The sequence below is a fragment of the Epargyreus clarus genome, unplaced genomic scaffold (assembly GCF_041222505.1).
Source record: "Epargyreus clarus isolate Ecla_fem2 unplaced genomic scaffold, WU_Ecla_fem_2.2 ptg000005l, whole genome shotgun sequence".
In the NCBI taxonomy this organism is placed as follows: domain Eukaryota; kingdom Metazoa; phylum Arthropoda; class Insecta; order Lepidoptera; family Hesperiidae; genus Epargyreus; species Epargyreus clarus.
The window spans coordinates 7,391,174-7,418,496 of NW_027332213.1; the positions used below are offsets into that span (position 1 = coordinate 7,391,174).

The following is a 27,323-nucleotide window of genomic DNA, read 5'->3' on the forward strand; positions in this document are numbered from 1 at the left end:
TGCCTGTAGTAAGAAGCGACTAAAAGAGGGCTTCCGGGGTTGCGGGCGGCAAGAGTGGGAGCTCGAACCGTCCAGCAAGCGACCCCGGGAAGGATGGCGGTATGTGTGGTCGCATACCGTCGTAAACAGGTTTGGGAGGAGCGAAAACTACTCTCCCAGGGCAGAGCCCGATCGGGGCATCGCGCTTGGAGGACTCCGGCTGTGTTTCGTCGGAGATCCCAGTGTTCTCCAACTAGCCTCCGGTTTGGGGGGTTTAGTGCGGTAAAAATCCTACATAACACGTCGTCAGGTACCTTTTTGAAGGTTGCCCCCTCGTTAAAAATAAAGGTCGTCTTAGGATTCTATATAATGCGACTGAGAAACATTTGACTTTGTGATCATTTATTTTATTTTATGTAAGTACTGTTCCAACCTAAAGAGTGTGCGGCATTACAATAAGACATAAGGGAGTTGACAATTGACGAATTTTTGAATGATAAAAACGCTGATAAATTATAAATGAATATACATATTGACTTTATATGAGTGAGCCCGTTAATGTTTAATGTTAATATTAATAATAGTTATAATTTCCTATAATAATATTATATGCCCATGAGGCCGGAATATGGCGAATAATTACCCAATGTTTTTAAACGTATGTTCCACAATAAAGTTATTTGATTTGATAACTTTTAAGTCACATTTCCTACCTGAACAACTAATATCCTTACAACCCTGCGGTATGGTATGTACTGCACTATATTTAAATAAATCGCTATAAATGACACAGCATCGCGCTGGTTTAAAATATGTACGTGCGTCGTTTATGCATAAATTTGTAGGGAATGCCATTGCACACATTCATACGTGATTTCGCATATAGTTCACCAAACACGAAAATATGAAGAAAATGCATTGATCGCCTCTGCGACCATCTAGCAGAAAATCAGTGAATGCATGCACCTCACTGGTCGTACTTTGACAAAATTCTTGGCGAACGAGGAGCGAGCGAGCCACCGAATGGTTCGCATACCTTCTACAAATATGCAAAAGTTATAATTTTAACGCTATTTCAAACTGAACTCGCTGTATCCAACGTTCGTCGTGACGGTGAACTGGATACAGTTTTACTGCTCAAACAAAATTAATCCCCTTACGTATAAACGTTTGATTAAAATTTAAATAGTAGCCCCGAATAGAAAATAAATTTAGAACATAAATTTATACTGGTTTATTTGTTTTTGTAATAAGTACTTAGATAGGAGTCTTCGTTTAATGATTTCAGAATTATGAATTCTATTTATCCTATTAGACGGCATTATCTAGGTAACAATTGTACCCTAAAATATGCATTACTCTTTTATATTCCCTTTTAAAGGTAAAAATAAGCTACTATTTACTTCGACCACAAAATCATTAATACTCAGAGTTTGTGACAGGTATATTAAAAATGTCATAAGTTGTAAACATGTTGTTGTGTATCCCGATTTTGTTAAAGACTTGTTTACTTGCTAGTGACCTCATATAATTCAAGTGATATTAACCGCCGATTTGATCGTTTTCAAGATTAGAAACTTCGACATGAATTCTTCTGAAAAGTTGTGCCCATAATTCTTAAAAATAATGTTTGAGACAATAACTTTGTGTTTTCTTACGTCTTACTTACATACTTCTTAGTATGTAATATTAAGAGCTATAACTAAACAACTAAATGGATTGCCTGTTTCTTATTCCTATGAAATTTTACTGACACTGTTTTTTTTAATATTACCGGAACAAACTTAAAAATAACGTTGAAAGGAGTATTTAGAATCTAAACAGCAACATATATGTATTAATTATTATCGCTCAGAATAGTACAGTACATTTAAATATGGTTATATTTTAAGTGATAATACGGCATACTTCGCTCCGTATTGCAGTGTAAATTTTTATATCTTCAGACAGCTCGAAGTCACATGAATTATGCAAATTCCAACACCCGCGAACCGAGTGGATCCGAGATTTACATCCGGAGTGCACATCGTGGACTAACATTATAAAGAAATATGTTGAGGTGTCAGTTTGGAAGTTTAAAGCTTCCTTATTCGATCTGCGCTAAGTAGGTAGTTTGTTGGTAATATTTTATGGAGAGAGGTTATTTATGAATAAAGTTTGCGCACTCATATGTAGCTTTTTTTATTGCAGTAGCAAGCTTGAAGTCCATCTGATTACAGCCACCCATGGATATCTGTGATTAACTCCATCCATACCCAATACGCACTTGGCCAGCGCGGTGGACTACAGCCTAATCCTTCTCATTCTGAGAGGAGACCCGTGCCCAGCAGTGGGACAGTAATGGGTTGATGATGATGATGATGATGAACTCCATGTTGAAGCTACCTGAAAGTAACTGAAGCCTATTACAGATTCGTTAGATGATCGCCATATACGCAAATTAGTCGGCATCCACACACTTCGTTATTGCACGCTAGATATACCTATTTGTGGCGGTGGAACCTCCTATGCTGGCTCCATCGGCTTTTAAATATACCTCATTTTAAATATATAGACTCTTCGTGGTTGAACTCTTCATGGTAAAATGTTGTAGCATTGATACCCACTTGTTTCTCATAGTACCAGTAAAGTGTTGTGATATGTTGTGTAGTCAGAAGACCAGCAATGTATCTATCTCTGACTCCTGTCTTGTTTAGCAATAGTTAATAAATTTTGAATCAAACAGTCAAATTTTACAAGGATTGCCATGCCTTGCATTTTATCTCTAACGTAAGATGTATAAATTTATCTTCAAATGCAGTTCAATGACACTGTATGAGTTTGGAGAACCGTTCTGAAAAGCTCATCTTCATCTCAATCATATTTTTTTTTCCAGGTTTCTCCCATTTTTAATTGAAATTTCCTGTACAATTTAATGTTGATCTACGTACCAGTAGGTACTTAATGTCACTATTTAAGTTCTGTCTTGCTGTACCTAAAAGTTCACTTAATTACTACGCGATTAAATCTCTTCAATTTGTCTGTACTATTTGCGTCGTCTGTTTTAGTAAGTGCAACGAAGTAAAAACATTTTTAGCGCACTATTTCGAAGTTCTTGGAACTTGTTTTTTTCTATTTTTAAGCTTAAGACTATTTGGAGGACATTCCTAAAAATATTTTATTTACGTTTTACGAAACGAAAATTTCATTTCACCTCAGACTGTTTACTTATAATCGACTTACACTGAATTCTAAAAACCAAACACGCCATCATTATTTTATAAGTATTTTGGCTACAATAATTTTATTTGAAAAAAAAAATGCCTAAGTTACATAAGTACAATATTCTGACTACATAAAATCAATCCGGAAACTATACAGTACATGCACGCTCGCGCCCACTTAGCGCTGAATCCTAATGCCGTCACAAATCCGAAGCTAATATAATTTCTACGGGCCCAATAAAAGAAGTATTACAAATATTATTCCCACCACGATCATTGGCGTGCGTACAAGTATAATAAATACGCAATCATGTGAGGGTCTCAAGTCACGTTCGAGCTTCGCTCACGTTTTAGCGAACCTACGATTTTCCGTAGGCATCAACAGGTAAGTGAGTCATTTGTTTCCCGGGTGAAACATTTCTCTTGAGTCAGGTCATGACGGGAGGCACGAGGCACGCAGACAGACGGTAACTGGAACGTGCAAAAACTCAGCCCATTTTTACACATCAGCTGGGTTTAGCGTTCGTGAGGCTCGACATTCTTTTGTTTCCAACGTAATATTGTAACTATGTTCTCCAACAAACTTTTCCACGTCCGGAAGATAAAACGACCGCGCGTCAGGCGTATGCTGAACGCTTTAATGATAGTGCGGTAAGTGTTCTGTACTAGGTTAAAACCTCAAATTATTGCAGTTCTCGAATATAAATCACAATTACAAGCTATTTCAAACATTTTGAAACTAGGGTCAACGACAAGTTCCAAAAAGCACCCTTGAGATATTCCAAGAAAACTGATTTACAGTTATTGACTTGCAAACTTCTAGACCTTGGGTCAAAGTAATCAATCAATAGTTTCCTGACCTAAGCCATACACTTGAGGTCATGACGTAAATCTGAGCTTATGAACATTATTGGTCTCATTATACGACGGGCTTGTCTGACCCAATCAGCCTACAAACCGAGCCAATCAGTTTTCAATTTGAGCCAATTACAGTTTAGTCCTTTGTCATCTTATGGTACTGTAAGTTTACAGACTTCATTAACCCAATACTGTTCTATTTCTGGACATAGTCAATTCAAATAAAAGGTTTAGTCTGAATTGTTAGACTTCTCATACCTTTGAGAACTTTTTTAAGAACTCCCAGGAGGGTAAATATCCTCGCGATGTTTTCCTTTACCGATACAACAAGTGATTTCTAAGTACAGTAATTTCTAATATGCAACTAACTTAAACTTAAAATAGGAGGTATGTGTCTGTGTATCCCTGTAGTTCCGGGACAAGAATAGGGCTACGGTATCCCCTGCCTGTCGTAAGAGGCGACTAAAAGGGGGCGACTAAGGGGGTGGCAAGAGTGGGAGCTCGAACCGCCCGGCCAACGGCCCCAGGAAGTACGGCGGTATGTGTGGTCGCATACCGTCGTACGCACCAGACGGTGCGGTGAGCGATAAGCTCACCTGGGCGGAGCGTTCCTTTGGAGATCCCGGAGTCCTCTACGCAGCGCTGAGGACGGCCACCGGGGGGGTTTTAGTGCGGTAAGAGTCCCACATAACCCTGTGTCGCTCCCAAGGCATCAGGCTTTTGAAGGTTTCCCCCTCGTGAACAAAAAAAATGTGTCTGTGATTTGAACCTCGAACACTCGATAGAAAGGATGTCAAACAATAGGCTATGATATCGTTTAAACCTCTCTGCTTTTGAAAAGAAGGCTGCAATATAATCACGATATACTGACTTGTGTGAAAGTATAGGTAAAACTAACTCGAGTTATTTATTTCGAGTTATTACGAGTTATTTATTTATTGAGAGATGAGAAGCGGCTAAGAGTCGCGATATTCATAAATGTATGTCTTTGAGATCTCTGTCAACAGTTATCTACTTATACAGAATATAACAGGTAATGGTATTCTATTCTGCTTTCTTTTACTGTTTCCAATGTGCTTTTTGTTTGTATGATGTAGTAAATTGTTTACACACACAGATTTATTGCTGCAACATGTATATATGTAACGGTAAAACACTATGATATAGAGTTTTTTAAACTGAAAATAGAGCTTTATTTGACTACGAATCTGCCGAAGGTCTGATCGACATAGTGCCATAGATGTCGATAGTTAGTTGTTACTAAATGAATCGATAGGTGCTATCGATCACCGATAGAAGATCGTGGATCAGTCAGCATTCATCGTCCCTACCCACGTCAGAAGAGATTCTGAATATGTTTTAAAATACCAACCAATCGATCGTTGTTTAATTTGATCTGTATCTGTCGACCTATATCTATACTAATACTAATAGCGCTACCATTAATGTGGTCGGTCGGTCGAAAACAATTGAGGGTATTGATGATCAATCGATTGGTGTATGAACAAACCTTTAGTGCAACACTACTGGAGATTTTGACAAAATATCTACATAATAGTGTACATCTTACCCTCATTTATGTTAGAAAGACCTCTACGTATAAAAAATTAAAACTGATTTTCTGACAGACAATACATCTTAAACCCGTAGACTTAGAAATTTTAAATTTCGCTTAGAAGCTTTTCACATAACATAGTAATTATCTTTTCTTAACGATTCATTATTGTTGTACATTTATTTCCTAAGGGGTTAAAAGGGAATTAAAGTGTAAGTGATGTGCCAATTACACTCCAGCCACACTTGTACCAAAGAACTATTATGTAACCACATTCATATAAAATTAAATAAGCGTACATTTTTCCGTTTCCCCGTAATGAGTATCCGTTCAGCAAAACTCGCGACTAATTATTTGGGGTGGACGCCTGACAGCCGCCATGATGGACGACCAGCTGTTTATTATATTTTCCGGCTCTTTTAACCCTTACTAGATGCAATTTAAAATTTAACAACGCCCGCTTTTTTATTAATTAAAATAGTTTTGATAACGTATGTGATACATCTATATTTTTATTGTCAAAGCATTTGATTGCTGTTGTACAAGTATCGCGTCTCTTGTGAAAGACAAATACCAGATACACCGTAATATTGTGGAGAATTTACAGACTTCTATATTTAGTTGCAATACACTTGCAACCCACCATCAAATACACCAAAACATTAGTATTTAATCCACAGAATTTCTTTGGATTCAAAAATCCTCATGCATACTCCATCATGCTTCTTCAATGCAATACTGCTGGAGGAAATGACGAATAGTGACGAAACCATATCAAATTTTATCAAGCTTTTAATCTCTCACGCTTTGAATTTAATCACAAATAAGTGATGTGGTGGTAGTTGTATTGACATTCAAAAAGTGCTCTGTAATGAACCTATTTTGAATAAAACATTTTGATTTGATTTTGATTTGATTTGAATATAGGAAACCTAAATATATAAACATAAGGACTACAACTTAGTTCATGGAGAACACCAAATACATAGGAAACTCTTCTACAAATTGGGTTTAGTTATTTATGTAAGCGGAAGGTACACTCCACCTTTCTAACATAAAAGAAAAAATAAAACTTTCGCAGCATAAAAGTTAACATTCCTTCGTAAAAAATATCCGGCACCGTATATCGAACGAATAGGTAACGTAAATATTGTTAAGGTAAGCCGCAAAGGCGGAGGTAGCTATAAATACGTCTGTAAATATCATCGGCCCGAATCCGAATTTGGCGTAAAGTGGTAAACCCTTATGAAAAAGCAAATACTTGAGTCGACTCGCACCTGTAGCCCGGTGACGCAACAAAGGAACGCTGAGTAATGCCTGTCGATTTTTCGGCTAAGAAATAATTCACTTGTTGATTCTGCTCTCCAGCCCTCCACTCGTCTTTACGAATAGAATGTATTATTTATTCTCCACCCGGAAACTTTCCTACGTGACAAATATACTCATTATTTCAACAACGCCATCAAAGCTACTTTATCGTGGCTTACTGCCAACAAGTATTTCGGTCATTACAATTTATAGCAAATATTTCAATGAAAAGAAATGATTTTTAAGACACAAGCAATGACTATTTAGAAATAAGAAGTCACTTCCTTTTTTTTCAAGTTTCTATAGGCTTACTTATAAGACAAAATTATTTTATATGACATTTCAAGTTATAATTTCATTTTTTTTTTTTCATCTGCTATAACTTTAATTAGTCTAGTTTATAGGTGATAGAATTCTTTATGGTTCTTATCTCTGAGCCGACTTACTATCAGTTGAACTGGATACTCATACCACACTTTTGCAAAAAAGTGGAAATTCAGTTTGAAATAAATTATAGAAGTCAAGGTCCATAGCTTAAATCCGGATAGCACAGTAAATCCTACATAGAAAGGTAAGCCGTACCACAATGTTTAGGAATTAGGAACGGTAGAATTTCGCACCGCTTTGTTTGCTTAAAATTATTATGAGGTAATGTAATCGTGTTATACGCGGGTTCAGTATTTTAGTACCTACACGTTCTCGAAGAGCATTCCTTCGAGTAGTTTGACAAATACCAAAGGTGCCGGAGCTGTAACGTTAGTTGCCTCGTCACGACACAACAATGTGTCGAAGAATGTGTTTACGGTGCCAAGAATTAAGCTCTTTAGCGATGCCGAGGATTCTTGGAAATTATGCATCCACTTTACACGTAAAGTCTCTATTTCTTCGGAGACGGTTACTCCATATAAAAGCTGCAAATATGTGTAATATTTTTATTAAGTTTATAAATATGATGAGGTCTACGCACTTATGCTATTTTAAATCAAAATCGACTATTATTTGAAAGTCGTAGTAGATTAGGTATTATTAGATTAGTAGATTTCCAATATCTGTAAGCTTACTAGATTAGTATAAATAATGTATACGTTAACTTCACTTTTTTGTTTAAATATTTAATTTATTCTACGTGAACAGCCATAAGCTAATGAATTGATAAACAACCAAGAACAACTGCGCCACATATACATATACTGTAGATACATAATAATCTATCTACTCGTAAAATGGAATCATGTCTTTTCTTACCGTTAATCATAAAAGCGGACTAAGGTTAAACATTAGGAGATGAAACATCTTTTTATAAACTTCATGAGCAGCTTTGAACTACAATAGCCTATAATCATCAGTTGAAAGTTATATAAAAAACATTGATATGCACTATATACTTATCTCGAGATAAATGAAAAAATATAAACCTGTTTTAATCACAAAAGACCTGATATTTTGAAAATGAATAAGAAAGTTTTTACAATGAAATGCTTAGAATGTCATAACTGGTATAAACGATTTGTTTTAAACTCGTGAATTGTTAAAATACTTCGGCCCCTGGAGTTTCAATTATAATATCTTGTTCATTTTAATTCAAAAGGCACCTTTATTTCATTTTCCTTTCTTAGTCCTGTTCAAACACTGCTACTAAGGCATATTTTTATGTAGAATCTTACAGCCCCCTTTATATTCGTTTGAGATATATTATACTAAAACTAGCTGACCCGGCAAACGTTGTGTTGCCATATAAATAAAAAAATGTTAAGGGTAAACAACCCTTATCCCTTAGGGGTATGAAAGATAGATAGTAGCCGATTCTCAGACCTACTGAATATGCATATAAAATGTGGTGAAAATCGATAAAGCCGTTTCGGAGGAGTACGGTAACTAACATTGTGACACGAGAATATTATATATAAGATTTTAATATAATAATATTTTTAAATTATCTTATTATTATCTTATAACCGTCAATTAAATTGCTAGCGAGTAGCAACCTGGCGAGAAACTATATAAAAATAATATTCTAATGTTTAGAGAATAATATCACAGAATGGATTGTCAGCTAAAATAAATAGTGGAGGTCTTATTGAATATTTTAATATATAAAATAGTCTTAAAGGAATAATATATAATGATCACTGCCAGTCATAAACGTCTGTAAGTAGCAAAAAAGCTTCACATGAGTGGCAGTCCACCATGGTTAGTGGTTACTGCTGCTCATAGGTATCTGTAACCGCCTTCATATAGAACAGGGGTGCTTACTGAAGCCAATCACAAATGTGTAGCCAGTCCTAAGGATTAAGATGAAAGCCTCATATGTATGTCGGCAATAACGATGCTGCCATAGAGATCTAAAACAGAATGACTCAGATCTGCATATTAGCCTTTCCCCACCCTTCAAAGCAAAATACAGCGACTTCATACTGCAGTTAGAACTTCTATACTACTTAGAAGTAACGTAACTTAACTTAAAAATAAGCTTAAAAATATTAATTTTTCAATACATCTGATTCGCAGAGGGTTTTATTAATACAAATGTATTTTGAGACCGGTCCCATTCATTCAAATAAATGTATACTCCTTTTTGTTAGACCTTTGTAACCTCGATGAATCCTAGCAAGTGACTATAAAAAGTATATCAGTTGACACAGTGTTTTACAATAACATTTTATTCCTATTGTACATGTGTACAAGAACACAAAACCCTATATTTTCCAGCGAATTTGGTACGCGGTCCTATTGTAACAGACATTAATAAATAATTTGATTTTGTAAAACTCAAAGACTTGTTTATTCTAAAACTTACTCTATTTACTGTTTTATAAATAATTACAAGCATTACGAAGATATGAAAGTTTTTATAAAATAAAAAGCCAAAACCATTCAAATTAAATCAGTAGTTTTTGATAAAATCGCGGACATACAAACTTTCATACATACATACATAGTGGTCAAATACAGAACCTCCTTTAGAGTCAGTTAAAGACAAAAGACGTGTTTGAATAAGAGATTCAAAAAAAGTTAGTTTCTCTTACAAAGATATCACGGTATACGAAATCGGATATCTATCGTACAAATGGTCCCCGATTTAGGCGCTGTAAACATTCGCAAACGGACTTTAAGCCCGGTCATAAAAGTAATCCGCTCATAAAGTTACGCGACGATGGACAACATAAGGGTAGGGATTTTCTCGCACAAAGATTTCGAAGTAATTAAGATAAAATACCAGGAGTTTTATACGTAACCGGAGCCTGGCTCTACTCGTTTTTCAGCGCTCATACCGAGTTAATCCTCGAGTATGCAATAAAGCAGCTAAAGTATTTGTGTGCCAGGCGAAATTACCCATATTGAAAATACCCTTCGCTAACAGCCGACTAAAGGCTTATTTTAACATATCCGTATATTATATAGAGCCGTCGCGTATCCACGGCAGTGTTAACCTAAGTAACTGCCTACATTAAATTTCCGAGCGCTCCACCGCTAAATCTTTTTAGAGTATTGACTTAGTGTACTTACGGTCGAAGTTCTTTATCGTAGTGATGTTAAATAGAGTAAAATATTGGAAGGTTGGAAGAACAATGCAAGATATATTTTTTAAAATAATTAAACTTAAATCTTTTATTTATAGAACCTATAATTTGTTAATATGAGTCTAGATTGTTAAAAGCCTTATATATTGTCCCTGTGGTCTCGGGACCAGAATACTCGGACTCGGATCCTACCAGAATACTACGGTATCCCCTGCCTGTCGTAAGAGGCGACTAAAAGGGGGCTTCCGGGGTTACGGGCGGCAAGAGTGGGAGCTTGAACCGCCCAGCCAGCGACCCCGGGAAGGACGGTAGGACGGAAGGCTGGCGGTATGTATGGTCGCATACTGTCGTACGCACCAGACGGTGTGGCGAGCGCCAAGCTCACGTGGGCGGAGCCCGACGAGGCAACGCGCTTAGAAGACTCCGGTTGCGTTCCTTTGGAGATCGCTGATCGATGGAGGGCGTTTTGTGCGGTAAGAAAAAAGATTGTTAAAAGCCAATATAGACACGTATAGGGGATATAACGCTAGAAATAATTTCTGTAGAATAACAATAGAAATATTGGTTTTAGCACGTAATCTTTTGTTTCGTAACTAAACAACCTTACATCATTATACAGAAATATACATAAATTATACAGTATTTTTTGCCTTTAATTTTAATTGTAATAAAGCCGATTTCAAGCTTACATTTAATTTCCTACAGTAAATTTATAAGCCTTCCCGTTTTGTTATACCTACTAAAATTCAATAGCGTTCAATAGACTAAGGCGATTGTCTGACCGTAGTAAGAGAGTTTGGGTGAGACATGAAGTTTCAATGGCATTGTTAATGAACATAAGTCAGAAGTCGTAAATGGAAATGGAGATTCACATAAGGCACACACAAATAAGACTCATATTTTTAAGTTGTTCAGAGATTAGATCAGATAAAGTCATGGCATTAAGTTGGAATATCCCATTGCTATTGCGTTCATCAGCACCATCAGACTCTTCCATGATTAGTTGTGGTATCAAATAAGATATCCAGCGATTTTAAAATCAAATTTAAAATGCGATATTAATATTTTGATTTTTATTTACATTAGTATTGTGTGGTTAAACATAAACATAACATAAACACTTTCTACACTCACAGCCCCACACTAGGATTCCCTGTGTCGTGGGTGCCATGGACACACACATAGACAAATACACAAACACCCAGACCCAGAAACAGAAATCTAAATTCATCATTTAGATATCTGTCTGGCTGGGGATCGAACCCGGGACCCTTTACGCGTCAGACCGGTATGGTGACCGCTCCGCCACGCGGGTCGTCGGGTTAAAAGATGTATTTCAATTTTAAATAGTATTTATTTATCCAATATGTATGTATGTTACAAACACGATTAAAATCTAACGCTTAATCATTAAGTCAGATATAAATTGATCGCTTACCAGTTACTCGCTATCAATCAGTTACATGACTTACAAAGAAAGGTCCCTGTATTGATTTGCAATTATTATAAGATTGGCGCTGTTTAAGTTGACTATGCAAAATATTTGTGAACAAAACTCAATTCTAAGTACACAGAAGTAATAATTTGATTTATAAGCCTTATTAATTTTGTCTTCTAAAACCTGTTCAAATAACTTCCGTTTTCAAGAAGTGTTGTCGTGTTTATTTAGATTGTTTAATATCAATTTTATTATTAACTTTGTTATTTATTCGAATTTAGTAGTTTCTTACAATCCTGATTGAAAAGTACGCTGGATTTTTAATGACAAAATTGTCATGTGAAAGTAATACAACTATTAATATCACAAGATATTTTTTTATTCTTTCAAAGAAGTTATGATGTGTTATGTGTAAGGAATGTATAAGACGGGTTGGTTAAATTACTAAATGTGTATATAATAATATTCTATAAACAGACTAGCCACAAACAAGGCAGGCGAGTTCCAGAGGCAGCATACCACAACATTGACACTTATTAAGTTATTTACCTTTGTGGGTAGCGTTGTAACAATGTGGTAGTGAGGGGTCGGCTATGGAATTTTGTCAAGGAATGCACGCGCTTGCCAAAGGAACGGAGGAATGCCACCGCGACATCTTCATGCGACGAACAACTTTCCGAATGTGTCGACAACAGTTATGCTGGTTGTTTCTCGTTTGTGCACCACAAAGGCTGTTTTGCTAACATTTCAACTCAAACGTTCACGTTCAGCTTGTAAAGTTTCATTGTTATGTCTTTGTGGGCATGCTTGTTTTTATTTTGTTTTAATTGGTATGGACAGAAACGTTTAGGGTTATCTTTAAATATTCGCTTTAGAGATACATTTCAGTATAAAAACTACAGACCAATGCTACTTGTATCCTTACCATGTTCTCAAAACATCCCACAATTTTACGTTACGTTTACTCAACCCATTATTCTGTTCCGTTTGCTTCAGTAGGCTGAGTAAACGTAACAATAAGTAAGTCAAGTCTTTTTGTCTGCCTCACATGTTTGCAAAAAAGAGAGACAAAACATAAAGGGCCATTTTGTCAATCTAGACATTTAATGTTACGTTACTTACACTATAGTTCTGATACAATCCGCTAAAGGCGCTGATTGGAATTTGTATGGGCAAATACGTAAACAAATACCAAAATAGTCATATTTGTCAAAACGTAAAAACTCATGGTAAGGATACTGAAGTCCGAACCAGATAAACGTGTAATGTCAAACTACTTACTAAGTTAGAACGCCTAACTCAGGCACCTTCCGCGTCAAATCTTTGCAAAAATCTCAGCAGCTTAAACACGAATAATATCATTAACCTCACGTGGTAGTTTTCTCACACTCGAACCCTTTAGAAACAATTACCAACATACAATTGTCCCAAACTGTCTCTTGTTCCAAAATTAAGACCCAAACAAGCAATCTTATCCTTTCTAAATGAGTTGTCCGATTCCCAATTACGTCTTTAGTTCTATTGGAGCATTCAATTTATACTAGGAAAGCGATAAAGCTACCATTGGCCATTAACCTTGCCGGGTCGGTGAGGGCAATCAAATAAATATTGACCTACTAATTGTTTTTGCGGCATCGATGGCCGCGCGTGTTGACAGAGGCTGTGATAGACGACCTTTTTCCGAACCCTTTGATAAAACCAAGCTATTTTAACATATTCGTATCATATTCGGATCTGTGAGTTTTTGCTCTTTATCCCGTTTTATTATTGACGAGATGTCGAAATGGTGATTGTCTTCGGAACGGTCATTTTGACGCGTGTGTCGATCCATTTTCGGAACGTGGATTATGTTGGATATAAAATGTTTGGGATTCACATATTACATTAAATTGTTCATAGAGTCACGTAGAAAAATCTACGTTCGGTAACAAGGAGTAATCAAACTTTACAGCTTAGTATTTAGCGTCGGAGACATCTTTACTTTTAATTCGTTCTACGGGCAGTATAGTATGTTATTATTTTACCTTAATTTTATTTTAAAAAGTACGACAATTTCAAAATTGGTTACACCTTTTTCGTATTATATTAAATATCAATTGCGTGTATTTATTTCGCAATGTGCTTTAAACCAAAATATAGGAAATTGTCCGGGGAAATATTTATGAACGTGAGAAGCGAATAAATTTTCATATTGTCGAAGAAATGCTGATATACACAAAGGAGGAAATTCGTATCATATAAACAAAAATCTGATTAAAATATCAAACAACATCGTTATAAAAGTTCCATTCATTTTGTTGACAAAGTCTCACAACTTATTTGCATGGAGGAGATTACAATGGAACTAAGAGTACGGGAATCTCGGAGTTCTCTCTTGTATGTAGAAGTTCGATTATGTAGGCATATTTTAAGATGAAAAGTTTTAAACAATGCCCCGGGACACCGAAACTTTTCTTTTTCGATGTGTTTCAAACAAAATAGATGATAAATGTCTTTGTAGCCATATATTTAGTTTAAAACATAAGATCCTTTCTGGAATAATTTACCATTATTTTATAAAAGAAGCAAAAATAAAAGTATTCTTAAAACTTAATATAAGGTTCATATCAGAATTATTCAATAATGTGATCTTATAGTTATTGTTTCAAAAAGTTTTTCTTTTTGTTGTTGGTTTCTTTTAAAACTTTAAAACTTTTGGGCCCTTATTTATTGACAGTTACTTATATTGATAATGTACGTACGTGTGCTTTCAATTAAAACTAACATTATTCATTAACACAAATGTATTTACCACACTACTCCCATACGGAATGGATGAGAAAGATACAGGTTATTGATGACATACATTACATAATAAATAATCAGAGGTGCTTGCCTGGGATTCAAACCTCAAACGTCCCAATCGAGAGGCCAAGCTTTTACCACTAAGCTATCACTGCATTATCGGATGTTTCTGAATCATAAGGATTCAGACAAGGATTAACGATTAATCCAATTATATCAAATCAGTTACGACGAAACATATCAACTAACGGTCACCCATCCATTCCTAGCCGTGCCAACATTACTTAACTTTGTAAATCCGTTACAATCCACTGAATTATTCCACTTTCCATTTAAAAAACAACAAAAAACACTGACATAGACAAATTAAAACAATTAAGTTAAGATTAAAACTACTTCGCAACAATCCGCTACAAATATGTATGATGGTATATATTTTAAACCATGCAGTATGTAAAAAATATAAAAAAAAATATATACCATCATACATATTTGTAGCGGATTGTTGCGAAGTAGTTTTAATCTTAACTTAATAGCATGGATTTCCGCAAAGTAACGCCTGATACAATTAACTAAATTAAAACAAATAGGTTTTAATCAACCGTACGTTATATACACATAATACCACATTAATCACTGTTTAAATCTCTATATGTCGTTTAATGTACATTCATTTTGCAGTGCCTTTAGATAAACAAAAACAAAACTTATAAGCCGCAGTTTAGCCTCAATATACGGTTTCAAGTTTCATTATTTTCTCATTCGCTAGCATGTACTCATAGTATCTCATCGCCATACAAAGTAGCGGCACAAAAGATCTCATCCAGTTCATGAAACCACGGGTTAGTTCGCTAATAGAAACACTGAAATATATAGAACGTTAAGATAACTTGTTTGTTGGGTAATTTATATGTCTTCACTTAAAATGTTTTTACGTTGATGAAGTAAAAATGGCTAATAATTAACATGATTAAAGATTGATAGGCTATTAGAAGATAAAAAGTGCTACATTAAAAAAGACGGTAAGTAGAGGGAAGATTTTTTTTGCTCATAGTCGTAGGAAATTTCACCTTTACAGCAATATGTCACTTATGATGATGATTTTCTAATACTTTGTTGATATGAAGCATTTTGACTTCTCTCAAGAGCCGATCAACTCTGGTACTCATGTCCTATTTTAAATCTATTAAGTAGATGCTGAATTACATGTGAGACGACAATCTTAGTTTGCAGGTTCATGGCAAAGGTTCTGTGGTCTGCCTCAGATAAACTATTTGGGACACTGTTCCATCTGCTACATATATCCGCGGGTGGCAATGAATACTCGTACTTCGTTACGTCACCAGTAAGCTCATTTACTGCTTCAATATTAAAAGTAAACGTTAATATTCGTTTGTTTTTTTTTTTTTTTTTTTGTAATATAGGAGTAGCAGACGAGCATGCAGTCCTCCTGATGGTAAGTGGCTACTGCCGCCCGTGGACATCTGCAATCAACCCCAGATAGGTTTAGATATTCCTACCTGTGGTCGGCCATAGATGCGCCGCTACCCCTGAGGACTAAGCTGGAACGCCTCGGAAAAATATGTGTCCCTTACCACACCCGTCAAACCAGAACATAACAGCGCTTAACACTACTGTTAAAGGCAGAAATACATATGTAGCGCTGGTACCGCCGGAGTCGAACCACAAAAGGTTCTACCACCTTCTACACTCTCATGAGACAGATAGTATTCATATTTGCTAGATTAAAAAACTTTTATTTTTATTTTGCGACACAATAAACTATACCCAAATAGGTATACTTGACACTATGTGTTGCGTTCAGCCCGGAAATTGGAGGCGAATCTCCGCGCCCGAATACGCTCACTCGGTCAAATGCACACATGACGATGATGCATACATTTCATGGGTCTCTAATACATGAAACCATTTAAATGATTTATCAATAATTTCATTTGCTCTTTATCAGCGATATACGTAAATACGAGTAATTTTGATTTACGTTTACTAAAATAACTATTAATACTATTTTAATGAAGTTTGTTTTTGAACACGATTTCGTAATAATAATTGAACATTGACTTGAAACCTGCGGAAAATGTTAACAGATATTATGTATTATTGCATGGCTTCTGTACCCGACTATGTAGGGTAATGTTTTTGGGCGTATGTATGTAGTCCAAAGATATCCTATCTCGAATGATAGGATATTTTTCGACTATATACTGTAGTATTTAACCCCATTTTGGGAGAAAAATCAATGTAAAACAAATAATAATAATAACTACTAATACTAATACTATTCTACTATACTAATACTATACTACATCTGTAGCATTACCATGAGTTGGCATAGAAACGCCACTATAGAAATTGTAAATAGAAAACTATTGTCATTTTGCTAGTGAATAACATAACTACTATCGTTACGGTATTTCTTGACAACGTCTGTCAAATTAATGACTCATGGGACCGAATTTGTATGGCAATAGATCATAATGACATTAGCTAGCGATTTGATTTCGATAGGTTTTTTACGTATCGAGTTACGCCACTACGGATTTTAGTTCTACGAGTAACCAGAGGCGCTGTACAATTTTTCATACATTTATTTTACGCAGTCACTAGCGAGTAATACTTTTGTAAACTCATGGTAGTGCTACAGAATACAACTTTTTCTTTGATTTATAAATATGTTTTGTTTTAATTCGTTTGTAATTTGTGTTTATCTACATGCACGCAACGCTTAACTCAGGATAGATGTAAATTGTAGATACTCGTACATTGCTAGAAACCTTCACGGAAGTATGCGTGGCTGAACACGAGATTCACTACTTTCTACCACCATGAATCCCTTTGTGGTTCGACTCTGTCAGCACCACCGCCACACCTATTTCTGTCTCATAACAGCAGTGTTAAGCGCTGCTGTGTTTTGATCTGAAGGGTGTGGTAAGGGAGACATACTTTTCCGAGGCGTTCCAGCTTGGTCCGCAGGGGTAGAGGCGCATCTGTGGCCGACCTCAGGTAGGGATATCTAATCCTATCTGGGGTTGATTACAGATGTCCATGGGCGGCAGTGGCCACTTAACATCAGGTGGACTGCATTACCGTCTGCTACTGCTATATTATAAGAAAAAGATAATGCCTGAAGAACAGACATATACATATATAATATAGTACCTACTAAATTTCTATTCAAACTTAAAATAAAGGAACATGAACGAAAAAATAAGTTAGTATAAGTGGAAATAAAACAGAACTCATTTAAAACATTAAAGCTATTTTAATGTTGAACAACGCAGTCCCATTTCTTACAACTTTAATTCTATCTACGATGCTACTGGAACTCGGTCTTACTGTCTTAAGGCGCAGTAAGAAGGTGGCAGACGCTAAGTAGCGCTGGCGTCACTGAGTAGTGAGTAGTCTTAGTTAGTGCCATGCCTTAAAGAATTTAGACGGGACTACGTAGGATTATGTTTTGTTTTGTTATATTTTTACAAGTAATGTTTTCGAGGGTATGCATGTGTGTATATTATATGGGTGTCTTATTATTTGGCACGCCTTACTGCAAACGACTTGACGGATTGTAACGTATGGATGTCGTTGGATTTTTATAAAATGTGGGAGTGACATAGGCTTTATTTTTAAACAGTCAAATAAACGACTTTTGTAATAAATCTATTTATCGTTAACAAAATTGAAATAGCAATCGAATTTACAGTCCATCTGATGGTAAATGATTCCAACTGACCTTGGGCGATGGGCATCTGCCACCAACTCCATATACATATACCATAGATTAGTAAAGATACTTCGCCGCCTTGAAATTGAATGAAGCCGCAAATGGCTTATTATAGTAAGTTCTTTTTTTGAATTCTTGACGAATAAAAACATTTTTAGAGAAAATTTACGAATAAATAACTAATACTGCGTAATTTTCATGATAATTAAATAATTTATAATAATAATTTCAAATATTTTAGGGACATTTTAGCACAGAGACGTGGCAAATTTTTTTTACGCTACTGTTTCAATTCTCAAAACTGGGTACATTTTCTTGTTAGGAGTGAGTAATCTTTACTAATCTATGACATATACAGAGAAGGTGTTCTACCTGAAGCCGATCACAGGAGCATTGTCACTCCTGAGGACTAAGATGATCGCCTCATCTATTAGTCAGCCAGCAACAACTCTTCCATGAAAACGCTCTACTTCACGCTAAAATACGCGGGGTATTTAATCACAATACAATAAATAATAAAAGAGATAAATAAATTGAAATCAGTTGATATCCTACATATAATTACCATAATATGCCGTTATCGTTAATATGGGGATCGTTCAAAGACCGATTTCATATGCAGATAACGGCTGCATAAATTTCAATACAATCGAATGGGTACGAATATTTCGAGGCGGCCGCTCATAAACTACTTCTTTGTTAAATCGCAATTCTGAATATAATTTTTAATATGTCGCACATCTCACAGTAAAAATATGAAATTACATATACATAACACAAAGATACAAAAGTATATAAACCATACGTACATCCTTAGTATTTTTTTTTATAATATAGGAGTAATATAGGAGTAGCGTATTATAGTTATAGTATGTTCATTTCTCCTACTAATTAGTAAATGTTTAGATATGTAATTGACAAGCACGTATCAAATATTTGCGTGCAATAAATATCACCCTTGGTTTTTGGCCAATTTTCATAACTATTCCAGCACTTTGGTAGCACGTTTACGTCGCCTTCAAATTAACTGCTTTGTATCGTACAGCTTCGTATGTGCAACAGTGCTACGGCAGTGCTACGCGACACACAGCAAGTATTTTGAAGCCTTTCTTTATTTCATAAATTTTACCGTATTATTTGGAGTTACCCATTAAGGCCCTATTTACGTCCTTATATGGACAGTGAACGCGTGTCAGACAATGTCATATTATAATATTTGTAAACAGTAGTGTATGTTTTCATTCCACTATTGATTATGACGAACATGTAATTAAAGCCCAATCCAATTCTAAGCCATAAAACTCAGTGCCAAAAAATATATGAAAACTATGTAGATGCAAGCTGCCAATTCAAATCGATTGAATTTTAATATTGCTTCGGTCTTAGTCCCGGCTTCTGACTAGAATAAGAATATCGAAGCGAAGCCTTTCAAAGGCAAGTAGTAACTATTCTGTCGATCAAACCTCACAAATTCGTCTAACCAGTCTGTATATGTTCCAATATTTGATATTAACTGCATTAAATATTTGATATTAAATATTTTATTAAGCAACTGTGATGTAGAGGACTAAATTATAACGTCCCGCATCCCGTAGACATTAACTAGAATTTTTATTTACACAAAATTACCATTTGGCTATTAAGAAATATACTTTTAAAAGTAATCTCCATAAATCTTACTTCAAAGTAATAGAGACATAACGGAAGTCCAATATTATAAAAACAGATATTCAAAATAAGCATAAAAAGTGAATTCTAATCCTGATTACTTTCTTGACTAATCCCGAACGCTTGTCGGATTTATACGCTGCTTTGAACGGTTGCACAAATTTTAATATCGGCTAGACAGGAACGGCAGTGGAGAGGAAACTCATCGTAATTGCTCTTCATTATTAATAAGCTATCCATGATGCAATTATTGAATAGTGATAACCTAATGGTTTGAAATGCAGCCGCTTAATCTGGGGATCCAAAAACCCCAAGCACAAATTTCTGATTTGTAGTAGTTACATTTTAAGCTTTAGTATTTAGTATTAAATTTAACCATCACTTGCTTTAACTATAAATAATAACGTAAGAAAACATACACCCCTAAGAGTTCTTAAAAAATGTCATAAGTGCAAAAATTTTATTAATCAACATTTAGTCAGCTACCCTTAGTATGACTTTTTATGTTCTTACAAAAATGATTGTTTCTATATTTGTTTAAGTATTTGCCCATATATTTCCAATCAGCGCCCCTAGCGGACTGTATCAGAACTGATTGGAAATGTATGGGAAATACGTAAACAAATATAAAAGCAGTCATTTTTCTTAAAACGTAAAAACTCATACTAAGGGTACTGTGGACTATGGCCTAAACCGTTCTAAAAGGAAACCCGTGCCCAGCTGTGGGACAGTATTGGAAGGAATTCAAGAGGCAATTTCGCGGAAATCTGATAAATATGCATATCATGTGCTACGTGCTAGTTTCCTGAATATAAGGATTTGCATGAAATTGACGTCAAGTAAACAAATAATTTCTACTTTGCGTCTTAAATTGTATGTTCATAAACTGTATTTAAGACCCATAATAGTCATCTGCAACACTTACGTTCAATTGTCATGTTCTACGCTTTTTATGATGATTCGCACGAGCCATGTTGTGCCTACACCCGTCAATAATACTGAATCTATCTAAAGTTTTGCTTGATAAAGGTCACTGTATACTAGAACTTGGTTAAGTTAAGTATTAATAATAACTTTAATAGACGCTTCCTACACTAACAGTACCACACTAGGATTCCCTTTATCATGTTTGCCATGAACACACACAATGAATAACACACACCGAGAACTCATCATTTAGATACGGACCTTTGCGGGTCATCATAATGTGGATTAATTGTTAATATTGTCCACTAACCTGACTCATCATCGGATCTGTATTGACCTGACACATGTAGGTACCAGAGTCCTCCGGTTCCACGTTGTTTATGTACAGCTTCCAGGTGTTGAAACCGTTGTGGGAGACGGCCAGCCGCGGACTCACATTCACCGTGTGAGTGTGAATAGCCAGGATTCGCTTCGTGTCCGATTTAATCCACGCCACCTTGAAGTAAGTAAATTTGTTATAAGTTAATTGCTTAAAGAATCTTTATTCAACCAAAGCAGAGTAACTTAGTAAATAGTAAGTGGAAAGTGGTAAATAAATCCGTAAGTCATTTGTAGTGTCTATATAAAGTTTTTTCAACTGGGCCTAGATCGCCAAATCTAAAAGACTATGTAAACGAGGAAAATGTTGAGAGAAGTTTATTTTGAAGAAACAAACGCAAACGACTTACTGATGGTAAGTGGCTATTATTGCCCTTGGAGTAAGCAGTCCCAAATAAATTAAAAGTCCTATTTGAGATTCATAGATGCGTTACTACCGCTGAGGACTACATTGGAACGTATTGAAGAAATACATGTAAATATATGACTACACCGTTCAAACCGAAACAGTTAACAATGGTATTTGGTAGAAAAAGATATGGCAGTGGTATCTCCGGAAACGAACCACATGGTTCTCCCACGTTGAAATATTTACACTAATCTGCGTTTCATTTCCTTTCCGGTATTATTACCATGCATTATATTTAATTTTTCGTACCCAAAGGGCAAAATCGGAACCCTATTACTAAGACTTCGCTGTCTGTCCGTCTGTCCGACTATCCGTCTGTCATAGGGCTCTATCTCTGGAACTTTAATAGATAGACACTTGAATTTTTGACAGCGGATGCATACCGGTGGCCGCTACAAAAACAAATACTAAAAATAAAAAAGGTGAATACAAAAAGGGGTCCCCATACAACAAACTGCTATTTGATATTTTTCCGACTAACTTTTGAACCGTTATAGGTAGACAATTAAAATTTTCACAATATGTGTACATCAATGGCTGGTATAATAATAAATACAAGGAATAAAAAAGAAGAAAATTTTGGTTGTACGGAACCCTCTGGGTGCGGGTTTGACTTTCACTTGGCCAATTATTTTTATTAATACTTACTATACACGTTACACAAACATACCTTGTATTCGCCGATGTGATTGACAATGCATGTGAAGTGCACGTCTCTTCCCATAGATACTGTGAAGTTCTCCAGAGGTGCGAGGAACTTCGGCTCCAGTTTGCTGTATCCTAACCCTTGCAGCTGACCTGCAATTAAAATGTTTTTTTTTAAGTACGAGTGCGTGAGGTGCGAGTGCGAGTGAGGGGTTAATGTAAAAACAACTCGTTATTTAAAATCCGTCAAGATGTTTGAGTTATAGAGCGTATCGAAGAATTTATACATACATAAATGCACTAGTAATATATTACTCCCGCAGTCGGGAAGATTCCAAATATATTCCCCCAATGGCCGATAGATGATCACATCCCAAACATAGCAATTGTTATGATTTGTAATATTATGCATCTAAGCACGATTAATATTCAACGATGGAAAGTGACGATATTTTTTCATGTTACTTACTATTAATTTCAAAGTGAACATTTTAATGTAGAATCACAGTTCAAAAAGCTGTTTACTAACCGTCCCATACTATAACAGAAAATGATCTTCCAATTTCATTTATTACTACAAATATGCATATTTCAATCACGTTATTATTAATTACAAAGTGTAAATTTTAGTGTAAAGTCGCAGTTTAAAATGCTGTTTTTCCTAAACGTTCTGGACTGTAAAAGAATGTGATGCTCCAATTTCATTTATTACTTCGAATATACATAATTATTTCAATCACGTTATTATTAATTATAAAGTGTAAATTTTCGTGTAAAGTCACAGTATAAAGGCTGTTTTCCTAAACGTTCTAGACCGTAAAAGAAAGTGACCCTCCAATTTTATTTATTACTACCCATATGCATATTTCAATCACGTTATTATTAATTACAAAGTGTAAATTTTAGTGTAAAGTCACAGTTTAAAAGGCTGTTTTTCCTAAACGTTCTGGACTGTAAAAGCCAAACGGCTCGCTTAAATTCGGACGTCTAGCTTGCAATACAATGCGCTGGTATAAGTTATCACTTTAATACCAGCGTTCTACGCTTCGCAATAAAGTCGATATTAATGTGTTCCATCGCAAACACATTTTGAGCAAAACTGCATCGGTAGTTATTAAACCCAAGGTTAGGTACCCGAGCGTAGTTTGTCGAAACTATCCGGAATAGAGGATCTATACGCAAAAACATAAAAATCGTCGTTATTTGCTGTTGCATGTTTCAATTTTGATTTGATGATTATTTTTTTGTAAAACTGTTATAGGAAACATACACGCTGTTCGTCTGATGGTCACTGTCAAACATGGCCATCTCCAACCAACTATATATAAAACACGGATTCTATCTCAAGTTATTTACAGATGTGTTTTTGGCAAAGGGCGATCTATCGCCGGCCGGGAGATCATGTTCGGGGAGCGGACGCGCTCCAACAGTCTTAGTTCGGAACTTGTATATGTACAAGATGTTAGAAAACTTCGATAGCGTGATTCAGAATACTCGTGGCGCCATCTCTTGACGAGTAGCGAGAAGTCTGCACACGTTGTTTCTCCTAAAGAGTGACGTGCTGTCACACCTTCCCACTTAAATGCAAGATATGCTTCACACTTTTAATAGCTATAATCTATAATGGAGTGACAGCATAAAAATACATGGCTGTGATTATTTCTGTCCCATTGCTAGGCACACATTCCTCACAACTGAATAGATGCAAGAAATCATTGCTACTAACGATCACATATTAACATCGTAATTGCATAAATAAGCCTTTCAATGAATTTTCAACTTTGTAATCAGCTAGTGTTTAAACATCGAAGTAGTTCCAATTGCGCGAAATTTCCTACCGGCCATTTTAACGAATCAGCTCTATTTTAAACGTAGCCAAATGTAAACGAAAGAAATACAGGTCGAATTGGCCTTTCAAATTGCTTGAAATTGGGTCAGATTTGCACAAACAAAAGTCGTGAAATTGCTGACGGTACCGTGTAGCAGTAAATGATTCGAGTTTAAAGATCTTTAGTGTTTATTTCAATATTTTATCGTATTTTAATTAAATACAACATTTTCACAGTTTATTTTGTACAATAATTGAATCAATAAAATGTTTCAGTATTAATAATTTTAATGGTACACAATTAACTCGTACAGTACGTTCAATACGGGGTATAGTAAAATTACAATAGACGGGCTGAATTTCATTATATATTTTTTTAATAATATAGGAGTAGCTGACGACCATGCAGTCCACCTGATGATAAGTGGCTACTGCCGCCCATGGACATCTGTAATCAACCCCAGATAGGATTAGATATTCCTAACTAAGGTCGGCCACAGATGCGCCGCTACCCCTGAGGACTAAGCTGGAACGCCTCGGAAAAGTATGTCTCCCTTACCACACCCTTCAAAACGGAACACAACAGCGCTTAAAACTGCTGTTATTACGCAGAAATAGGTGTGTATATACTGATCATCGCTCAGCATTGATGCACTGCTGCAGTTAGGCCATCATCTACCACGCTGGCAAGACCATGTTATATCATTGCTTTATGTTCGTCTTTATAACACTACTTTGGGATCAAGAAGTTTAAATAAATAAGGAAATATTATGACAATAACGACGTAACTGACTGGCTAAATCTTATATATTCTAAAATTCTCTTGTCACATTGTTAGTTACCGTACTCCTCCGAAACGGCTTTAACGATTTTCAACAAATTTTATATGCATATTCAGTAGGTCTGAAAATCGGCTACTATCTATTTTTCATACCCCTAAGTGATAAGAGTTGTTCACCCTTAACATTTTTTTATTTATATGGCAACACAACGTTAGCCGGGTCAGCTAGTAGTTATATAATTTAGTAATATGTTTAGTTTGTATTATATGCTAGATTGTAAAGAGGATTAATAACAATGTAGATTATGTATGTATGAAGTCAAAGTACGAAACAAATTGTAAACACAAACGTGCATTAATAATTGCATTTCACAATGTATTACGAGAACATAATGAACAATCTTTGTAGAACAATAATAGAAGATCAAACTATCTAATTAGAGGAAGTGATAGGGTTGCCTGTGGATTTAAATTAAATTATAACGAGACATTGTGATAAGATTGAATTACTTATTACTGAGTTCATTAAAATGATGGACAAAATCACAGGGAAAAGACAAGTAGAGAGAAGGAAAAAATCTTGGCTGCGCGCATTCAGGAGTTTTTTTTTTTTATATTATAAGAGTAGCGCCGGTACCCCTGAGGGCTTAGCTGGAACGCCTCGGAAAAGTCTGTCTCCCTTACCACACCCTTCAAACTGGAACACAGCAGCGCCTAACACTGCTGTTATTAGGTAGAAATAGGCGTGGCGGTGGTGCCGCCGAAGTCAAACCACAATGGGTTCTACCACCTTCAAAGCGCGGGAGTGGACCGGAATAGCAAATGCAGCTGAACTATACCGCCTCACAAAGAACCGTGACAGATATAAAAAGCTGATAGCCGACCTTCATTAGTTAGACAGGCACCACAAGAAGAAGTTCACATATATCCAATAACAGTGAAATGTAATTTGTTTTACAAACATCACAACCCTATTTACATACATTAACATATGAACGTACCGTCATTTCCATATAATTGCGTAAGTAATATCCTTAATCATTTGTGGTCCCGCAATGAACAGATATCAATTAGTATCTGCCATTCAAATTCGTCGATCCGTAGCATCCGCTGAGATTCTGTTTTCGACGACATTTGACGATTAGGGATCCGATTGTTGATCACATAGATTTGTTGTTTTATCCTTGTACCGACTGTTTTTATTTTAACATACATATCTAGTTATTAAAATTAGATCATTAGTTATTTATTTATTTAAATGATTATGTATCAGTTATACATTTACATTACCTTTTAAAATTACCTTTTATACCCGTGAATAAATAACCAATATGCAAATTTGGCTTACCAATTGACAATTTATCTATGCTAAAAAATTTCGAATTACGGTCTTTGATAGGCAAAATTTGGACAGATTACGTATAAATAATGGGCGAAAGATACAATTGATTATTTTTCAATGTGAAGTCATTATAAATTGCTATAATGGACAACATCACGAAGGAATCTACACACGTTTAAAAAGTGATCAAAGATATGTGAAGGTCGAATTGGTAGAATCCGCACTTGGGCAGTACGGGCTAAACCCTCTCAAATTGAGAGTAATGGATTGACGATAATTAAAACCTCCTCATAAAATATGTTTATATTTTATTGCTTTATTTGCTTATCAATTCTATGTATTAATTGAGATAACCACAACACAGTATCGCATTTACATAATCATTTATCTCGTCAATTCAATACGTACAGTGCAAACGATGTGTCCTGAATAATTGTAGTGTCATTGGTCCCAAAGGTCCATTTATACACTTCTCCGCAACAAACAGACTAATCACACAAATCGTTACGCAGTAATTCTAGTGGTTTAAATTAAAACACGATTATGGATATTTCCTCGTTAACATTATCATGTTAGTTTATGAAGCAAAACAAACAATCGTATAACTTATTTATATAGCTCTCTTTTTCATAAGTAAATATTATATTTGTAAAACCTGCGTAGCGTTTATGATAATCGCATTAATGAAGATCTATCACGTATAAAGTATTGATTCGATTCCTGACCTGGCATAAATAATAAATATAAAATAACAAATTAGTATAATACTTTTTTCCGTAAACTTTACGTGTTTTATAAGAGTTACTACTCACCCAATGGTTCAAATTTAACCATAATATTTTTTCCATTTTTTTTCATAACACTTAAATTCGTCAATAACTATTAGAAAAAAAAACGTGTGACAAACAAAAGAAAAAACTACAAAACCATTTCATGTTCGTCTATGGCTACCAATA

At 35.4% G+C, this 27,323-nt stretch overlaps 1 protein-coding gene across 2 annotated transcripts in view; it reads right to left on the reverse strand.

Annotated features, from left to right (window-relative positions):
- The window catches only part of LOC140758013 (lachesin), a 139,082-nt gene that overhangs the window by 17,094 nt on the left and 94,665 nt on the right, over positions 1-27,323 (reverse strand). For both annotated transcript variants that reach the window (XM_073093957.1, XM_073093956.1), the window contains exons 3-4: positions 22,441-22,568; positions 21,294-21,479 (exon numbers count right to left, since the gene is read on the reverse strand). In XM_073093957.1, the coding sequence (XP_072950058.1) occupies positions 21,294-21,479; positions 22,441-22,568 (314 nt within the window). The remainder of the gene's footprint in view (positions 1-21,293; positions 21,480-22,440; positions 22,569-27,323) is intronic.